The sequence below is a fragment of the Otolemur garnettii genome, unplaced genomic scaffold, assembly GCF_000181295.1.
Source record: "Otolemur garnettii isolate 467f Iridium unplaced genomic scaffold, OtoGar3 scaffold00070, whole genome shotgun sequence".
Classification (NCBI taxonomy): domain Eukaryota; kingdom Metazoa; phylum Chordata; class Mammalia; order Primates; family Galagidae; genus Otolemur; species Otolemur garnettii.
The window spans coordinates 8,952,285-8,961,369 of NW_003852465.1; the positions used below are offsets into that span (position 1 = coordinate 8,952,285).

Here is a 9,085-nt window from a genome sequence, read left to right on the forward strand (position 1 = left end):
GGTGGCAGGGTCCAACTCAACCTGGGCCAGCTAAAAACAATGACAACTGTAACAAAAACTAGCTGGGCATTGTGGCAGGCGCCTGTAGTCCCGGCTACTCAGGAGGCTGAGACAAGAGAATCGCTTAAGCCCAAGAGTTGGAGGTTGCTGTGAGCTGTGAGCTGTGAGGCCACAGCACTCTACCAAGGGCGACATGGTGAAACTCTGTCTCAAAAAATAATAATAAATTAAAACTACTCTAATGAACAATGGAAGAGTTGCAGGAATAGAGATGCAACAAGATTTTCTCTATGAGAGGGTCTGCCAAAAGTCTTAGTTGGGAAAAAAATGTAAGTCCAAGACAGACAAAAAATTACTATTCAGAAGCACTTCTCCATACTTTTCCTAGTTGTCTTCCTACCTCACACCCACCCATTCTTGGTCTCTTTTCCTGAAACTCTGAGTGCTTGATCACCTTTCTTTTCTGCTAACATTCCCTTGATAGTCTCATTCTTTTTTTTTCTTTCTTTCTTTAGAGACAAGGTCTCACTTTATTGCCCTCGTTTAAGAGTGCCGTGGAGTCACAGCAGCACCCACCACAATGCCCAGCTATTTTTTGCAGTTCGGCCAGGGCCAGGTTTGAACCCACCACCCTCGGTATATGGGACTGACGCCCTACCCACTGAGCCACAGGCACCACCCTTTTTTTTTTTTTTTGAGACACAGTCTCACCATGTCGCCCTTGATAGGGTGCTGTTGCATCACAGCTCACAGCAACCTCAAACTCTGGGCTTAAGAGATTCTCTTGCCTCAGCCTCCCAAGTAGCTGGGACTATGGGTACCTGCCACAACACCCAGCTATTTTTTGTTGCTGTCATTGTTTAGCTGGCCTGGGCCAAGTTCGAACTTGCCACCCTTGGTGTATGTGGGTGGCGTCAAGCCCTTGGTAGTCTCATTCTATCTCATTCCATTTATAAGCTCATGACTCCTATATGAGTATCTCCAGTCTGAACCCCTCCTTTGAACTCAACTATATAACTATCTGTCCAGTAGACATCTCCATTTGGACTTCTGGTGTTTCAAATTTAATGTTAAAGCCAACTCTTGCTCCTCCTGTAGTCATCTCCACATCAGTATGTAACTCCATCCTTACAGGCAGTCACGCCAAACACTAGAAATCATCCTTGATTTCTTTCTCTTCCATTATAGAATATCCTATTGGCTCCATTTTCAAGATACAGCACTTCTCATTGCCTTGAGCACTTCCAGCCAATTCAGGCCACCCTCAGCTATCACCAAAATGTTGAGGCTCCTTGCCTTTGACGCCTATAATCTATTTTCTTTTTTTTTTTTTTTTTTGAGAGAGCGCCTCAAGCTGTCACCCTGGGTAGAGTGCTGTGGCATCACAGCTCACAGCAACCTCTAACTCCTGGGCTCAAGCGAGTCTCTTGTCTCTGCCTGCCAAGTAGCTGGGACTACAGGTGCCTGCCACAACGTCCGGCTATTTTTTGGCTACAACAGTCGTTGTTTGGCAGGCCCAGGCTGGATTTGAACCCACCAGCTCAGTTCTGTGTGGTTGGCGCCAAGCCTCCTTTTAAAGCTCTTAAACTATAGCTACTGCTAACTTTGTATTGTAAATTTGGAATATTTCAACATAAAAGTTCTTTCCCTTTGGCTGGGCGCTGTGGCTCATGCCTATAATTCTAGCACTCTGGGAGGCCAAGGCGGGTGGATTACCTGAGCTCATGAGTTCAGAGACCAGCCTGAGCCAGCAAGACCCCAGGCTATCTAAAAAATAGCCTGGCGTTGTGGCAGGCACCTGTAGTCCCAACTACTTGGGAGGCTGAGGCAAGAGGATCTCTATTTTTTTGTTGCCTGTTCTTTAGCAGGCCTGGGCTGGGTTCAAATCCACCACCCTCCATGTAGGTAGCCGGCACCCTAACAACTAAGCTATGGGCGCCAAGCCACAAGAAGATCTCTTGAGGGCGGCACCTGTGGCTCAAAGGGGTAGGGTGCCGGCCCCATATGCCAGAGGTGGTGGGTTCAAACCCAGCCCCGGGCCAAAAAACTGAAAAAAATAAATAAATAAAATAAAGAGGATTTCTTGAGCCATGAGCCCCAAAGTTTGAGGTTACTATGAGCTGTGAAGCCACAGCACTCTACTGACAGCAACAAAACAATGAGACTGTGTCTCCAAAAAGAAAAGTTCTTTCCCTTTGAGTGTGTAATTTATACGACTTATCTTGTGAGTGTAGTCCCAGGACAAGAATTAAGTATTCACTATCAATTTTCCTAGGCACTATCAAGAATGTTAATTTTTTACTTCAAAACATATTTCCTTTCAAATATATTCCTTGCTGTGTCTATATCAACATTTCAAGTTTTTCAAAGAATCAAGTCGTTTTTTCCCCTTTGACAACATAGTAATTTATACGTAGCATCACCATGTTCAGTATGATGGCCAAATCTTTAGGCCTTTCCAGAAGGACTCAATTCCCACAGGCTCTTACCCAAGAATATACTAATATCAAAATTGAAACAAAATTATATCAATAAAATGATAAAGACTGAAGACTAATGTGAAGACTCAGCACACATAAATAATCAGGTGTTTTATCATTAACATTTATTGATGGGATGGATAAATACAGATTGAGACACATACCTGACAGCAAAATATCAAACTGATAGCCAGACTATAAAATGTATACAACATCCTTTTTTAAAAATTTTTTGAATTTTTTACAAAGAGCCCTTACTATAATGGTCACTTACATCCTATCATTCACAGAACAGCAGAGATCCCAAGGGTAGCATCCACAATTGAGGTGCCCCAAGGATGACAGAGGCAACAGCAGAACAGTATGCTGAGAAAGGACTCTTCAGAGCAATACAAAGAGAACAGACAAAAATCTTACCACAAAATTGTACCTGAGTGACATAGATTGGTAAAGTGTTTTACTTTTTTTTTCCTTTTTGCTCTTTGGTCTGATAAGAAAACAGATAGTTATAAGTGTGTGAAGTAGGGTGGGAAGAAGTCTATTTCAAACTCAGAAAACTAAGTTAACACTAAGTCAGAATGCTGCATTCTTTTCTTTGGGTGCTTAAGCTAACCAGCACTTACACATAATTGCATTATGATCAACAACTAATCAGTTCGTTCCTCAGTTTCCACTGAAGAGTTCCTGATGACCTGATGGAGGACATACTTGCTCTGGCTTCAATTAGCATGCTGTGAAGCATCTCTCTCTATGCTTAACATGGCAACACAAAATCCAAGAGCCTTTCTCTTTTCATTCACCATTAATACACACTCATAAAAGAGAAGATGGATACTGCTTTTGTTTTTAATAAACATACTTTTTCTTTACCTCCCTTTTCCAATCCCAAGTTCATATTAAAAACTTTAGAAGCATTAAAATGGAACACTCCTCCCACTTAAAAAATAATCTCCATTCCAGACTACTCTATCAAGTAGGATTAGAGTACCATGCTTATTTCAAACTCACATCCACAACGGAGTAAAAAGACAAAATTCAACAGTGTGGTACAAAATGAATATTTCTTAAACCACCAGGAGCAAACACTAAGTTAAGAGCTAAGACTTACACAGACACTCAAAAAATCTGGGGAGGTATCAAAGTCACTGAGGATTTAGTGGAGGCTATTAGCAGAGGGCTATTTCTCACCATCTGATGGGTTGCATAGACTGCTTAAATTCTCCCAAATCCAAAATATTTGTATTCCCACTTCGAGATGTTCTAGAGACCTTCCTTTTCCCAGCATGAGTATCAAAGTAACTTATCAATAAAAGAAAAAAAATGTTAATAATCAATTCCCCAAATAAGGGAAACACAGATGTTTAAAATCCAACCATACTGGGATAGATAAGGCCCCTCTAATTGCCTTTTTCCAGAAGCAAGGTATAAGAAGTATACATTTCAATATGAAGAATTAGGTAGCAGAAGGTTAAGAAAACCCAGCAGTGATGTTACCATGATTTTATTTCTATATCCTAATCCATTGCTGTTTGCAACTGGAGATTTAAAATTTTTCTGTCAACATTGGTGAACCCAATAATACAGAACTGTATAGTATACAGTAAATTAAAACACTAAAATCATTTTTAAAAAAGAAGAAAAAAGTTAAAGGTCTCTAATATGGAAATACATTGATTGATGAATGAGAAGTCTAGACTAACATCTAAATATTTTCTATACCCAAAAAGCATAACATACTTTAAAAGACCAAATTGGCTTTAGATTAATGTTTCGCTAGCGTTCTAACAGCAACACAGATATCTGATTTTAAAACCCTAGGAACAATCCACAGGTATTTGTTTTTGTTAACATGAGAGTCAAGCAAAGTTTAGGAATGAGATTTACAGAACTTGAGGCTCCAGGCCTACTTACCACCTTCACTTATCCTTGTCAGTCTAAGCTAAAAGAAAAAACAAAAGCCTTATTTACTAGGCTAACTCCGGATGTATAAATCCCACTTCTTACCCTTTGAAGGTGAGAATAGGGAAGACACACAAGTGCTCAGAAACCATACAGCCCAAACTCAATTAAAACTCAGTAAGGTTTTAACTGAATTTATGGATTTGGACGATATGAATGCTAGTCGACAGGCCCATCTGCTACCCCAAGACAATACAGCAGCTTCATATAGAACCCGTAAGGAGGTTCATGACATATGCATAGATCTAAAAGCAGACACTGCATCTTAAGACAGTACCAGGCAGCATTAATATAGAAAGATCTCCAAACCGACCTGTACCAGCAATGATCCACTAGTGCAAAGATCAGACCACGCAGCATAAAGCAGCTCTTATGCCTTTGTGAGAACTTGTTCCTATTTCATTCCTGACAACAGTCTAAGGAACTCAACTCCAGTACTGCTATGGGGAACTGCTATAAAATCAAGTGGATATGCACCTCAGTGGAGGAGTGCATGTGACTCAGAAGTATGTGACATAAGAATAATTAAACGCTGGAAAAAACATTTCTCAGAATCAAAGCAGTGATCATCAATCCCACAAAGATACAGATGCAATCTAAATGGCATATACCCCTTGGAAAGGTCAGGAAGGAAAACAGATGTTACCCAACAAAATTTATGTAAACAGGAAGCCTAAATTAAGTAAACACAACCACACATCTACCAATTATGTGACATAACACAGAAAATATTAAGGGGAAAGAAGAAAATGTTATCTAAAAGCAAAGTGACATTCCAAGTCAAGTTGTATTACTGGTTCATAAGTCAAGAGAGCTCCTTGTTTTACTGAGTAATGGCAGGCACTCTATAGACAGGTCAAATACGTGGAGAGGCAAGACACTAACCCCTTCCTATAAATTCCTTTCTATATTAGGACAGTACATCATTAATTCCAACTGCCTTAGTTTTCTTCCCAAATGGTTTCTGGCGAAGAGCAGGACACATACAACTCCACTTTCCCCTTAACTTCCAATGAAAAGAATTCAACTTCTCCCTAAAGACTATTTGGCGTGAAGGAAGCTCTGTTAAGAACAAGAAATTCAAATTGCACCATTTCTTCTACAGCAAAAAAAAAATGCCACAACGACCAAAGAATATCCCATTAAATCCTCTGTGGCTAGGTGGTTTTCAGTGTGACAGCTTGGCTTAGAATTTTTTCTAGCCAAGATTCCTTGAAAAATTTCTTTCCTCATCAAAAACGTTCCCTCCTAACATATGGGATGATCAAGCCCCCGTAATAAAAGGACTTCTAACCTATTTTTTTTAAAGGGCTCATAGAAATCTCAAGAATTTCTGTCTAGAACCTTAAACCACCAAAGATGAACAATCTAAACACAACAGTATCTGTTGGCTAGGCTTACTTGCTCTCACTGCATTAGTACTGTTAACAAACTCCAATTTCTCAAGTAACATAGGCAGCAAAAACTTGAGGATACAGCTGTTTCCCTTCAGATATACAGATTTTAAAAAGCAAGTCTTACATTCATAATATAATTTAAAATACAATGTCCTAAAAATTCCAAATAACAATTTCATTGTTTTTATATCCTCTAGCTCCATGGCTTCTCCCAGAACTATTCTCACATATGGTCTGGCTTTCATAGGCAGGATATATATAGCAAGCACATTTCCCTCCCCTTCAGAGACCCTGAGACTCCTCTCTTATTGGAATACTTTCCAAAAGCCCAACAGGGAAAAAGACACACCCAATTCAGTCAGGGCAGAAGCCAGCCTGGCTCACCAACCCTCCTTCCTCAACCCCACCCATTTTGCATCAAAATGAAAAGAGGGGTAGAAAAGAAGTTTTCATAATGAACTTAAGAGTCAAGCCATTGGCAGCACTTGCCCAAACTAGAAATTAGAGGGCTACTCTCAATTACAACATAAAGAGCAGGGAAAATGCCACGTCAGATGCATGTCTCTTCCTTCTTTTATGTTCTCAAGATCAACCATGGTCTCTCTAGTAGACTGTAGGGAAGTGAAAATGGTAAGGGATAGGGAGGGAAAGATAAAACATGATTTTTAAACACACACACTTAAAATGCACATACCCACACTTACATACACACTTAAAGGTCTCAACACTTCAAGTGGCCTGAGCCTGTTTCAGAACTCTTAGCCAAAAAACCTACCCTCCCACCCACCCTGCACACATTCCCACCCTCCAATCCCACCCCCCAGGAGTCACTGCTATGTATCTCATACACACAGCAAAATCCTTATTCCCTCCCCAGTTATATATAAAAAAAACTAAACAGATAACTTACTTTCTTTAAATTACTTTTTTAAAGTCTCTTAAAAGATTTTGACGTTTAAATACTTCCTCTCTTCTGTTATATTAAACACCAAAAGGATCCACAATTTTTGATAAGACAAACCCTCCATATTTCAGTTCTGGCAAGAAGAGGAAAGATACCAGCTCCGATCAACCTAATTGGAAGGTGGAGAGGCCCAAGAATAGAAAAAGTATTCTTAATCCTTCACAGCTTCAACACATTCCCATCTCTCTAATAAAAGTAAAATTGTAATAAAAGTTAAATGTGTAAGACAGCAGATATAATAACCAAGGCCCTCCACAACCCTCCCACTTACGTCTCATTGTCAATTTATTCCCTAGTCCAAGAAGGGCGACTTATTTCATAAGGGAAGTAATTCTTAGTCCAGAATCAGTAGTCAAAAAAAAAAAAAAAAAAACTTTTTTTAAAAGAAGTTTTTTTCTCTTCTTTTTCTTTTTTACTTAGGAAGGGGTGGAAGTGGTGGAGGCGGCTCTGAAGGTAGAGGTGGTGGCCGGGGCTTGTCTGTATTGCCAGATCTGGAGGAGATTCCACCAGCCCGTGGATTCAGATATTCACCATAAGAATGAACAAATTCAAACGGAGGGGGCTGAGTGGGCTGAACACCCTGGGCACTGAGCAAGGAGTGAAGCATATTCACAGTATCTTGATAGTCTATTGTCTGGGTTGTGTTATGACCATTGGCTCCACTGGGCCCTTTATCTAGTTTCATATGAGGAACTCGAGTTTTACAGCTGGGCTGTGAAAAGGGAAGGCCACTTGTGTCTGAGCTATGCCCAGGCAACTGGGCCATAGTAGGAAGTGGAGGGAAGGAGAAATTTATGGAAGAGGATTTAGTACTCTTAGCCATCTTGGCTGGATGATCAAACACTGCACTTCCAGTCTCTTCAGGGGGTCCCCTTTTACGAGTAGAACTGGAAGAGGAAAAAGAACTAGACAAGCTATAGGTTTTGTGTGTTAAGGTGCTTGTCTGGCTACTATGTTTTAGATCACCTGGACGTTTACTCCCAGTACCAACCGGAAGTTGTGCATGAGAGTGCTTGTGTGAATGGTGATTATGATGGTGATGATGATTAGAAGGGTGAGTCTTGTGCTTTTCTTTGTATTCTCGGCTCTTTGTAATACTGTCCTCTAAAGAATTGTGCTTGTCAGCTGCAGCATGAACTTTGATGCGCATTTTTATCTCCTCTGGTTTTGAAGAGGCAGCTTTATCTCCACCTGCCATTGGGATTCTCATTTTGAGAGCTGTTTTGTCGGCCTTTTCCAGAAAAAGCCGTTCAGGGTTGTCTGAACCCTCTATGGGCATTTTCAGAATGACTGAAGAATGGCTATCATGGTGAGACAGGAGATTCTGAGCAGCATACGCATACTGTGACTTCACATTGGCCTCCATGTTCTCCAATTGCCTCTTCTGAGCAGCCAGCTCTTCTGCATGCTTTGCACGGTATTCTTTCAGTGACACTTTAGCTGATGGCACGCTCTTAGTATTCTGCTTCTGGGAAATAAATGCATTTGAACCATCTTGCTGCAAGGAATGATCAACTCCCATAAGTGCTAAATTCTCACTAGTCCGATGACCCTGAGCAGGTTCTAGTTTAAAAGGAGGCTGGGAGGAAAGCCAACGCTCGCCTTGCAACATCTCCACACTGCTCAAGTTGCTAGATGACTCTTCAGAGACTGGAAGAGAAGGCACTACACTTGTAGTAGAAGTTGACATGCTCATTAAACCCGCAATAGTTGTGTCTGAAGAGCTCTGGGAGATCATATTGAGGATAGTCTGCTCCGAAGTGTTTTCTTCTGCTCCTCGGTCATCTGCTTTTGTTTTCATGGCAGCCTGGCATGCCTAGAATGAAGCAAAACATATGTTCACTTTAGGTGGTTTATTAAATAGAAAAACACTAAGTTGAATAGACTGTACTTGCGGCAACATTGGCAGTTCTGGGTAGTCCACAAGCAAGAGGCTACTCAAACATAAATACTACCACCAGAAGATTTAAAAACCTCCAATTATCCCAGAAATCAATCTTTACAAATGTTACAAAGCAACAACAAAAAATAATTTGTGCTTATCTAAAAATTATTCATGAACATCTATACCTTCTTGTAACTGCTTAGTTAGTCCATGAATGAATGCTAGAAATTTTGGTGAAGTTTTATATGAAAGCAAAATATGAATTATGTGATCTCAAGCCCACTTCGCCTAGGCTTTTAAGAAGCAAACACATTTTCTACAACTTATCCAACTCAGGAGAATAAAATTTAGTGTATTAGTCTGGATTTGTGAAAAAATGAGCAAGACATTTTTTTTTTTT

General features: G+C 40.3%; 1 protein-coding gene across 3 annotated transcripts in view; it reads right to left on the reverse strand.

Moving 5' to 3' along the window:
• Positions 1-4,126: 4,126 nt before the first annotated feature.
• Positions 4,127-9,085, reverse strand: part of CCNT1 (cyclin T1) — a 23,865-nt gene continuing 18,906 nt past the window's right edge. For 2 of the 3 annotated variants that reach the window (XM_003793585.3, XM_023515387.1), the window contains exons 9-10: positions 6,747-8,616; positions 4,127-6,447 (exon numbers count right to left, since the gene is read on the reverse strand). In XM_003793585.3, coding sequence (XP_003793633.1) covers positions 7,213-8,616 — 1,404 coding nt within the window. In that variant the 3' untranslated portion in view covers positions 4,127-6,447; positions 6,747-7,212. Of the gene's footprint in view, positions 6,448-6,746; positions 8,617-9,085 lie in introns of those variants that run through there. The other variant, XM_012807489.2, reaches the window with a different exon arrangement.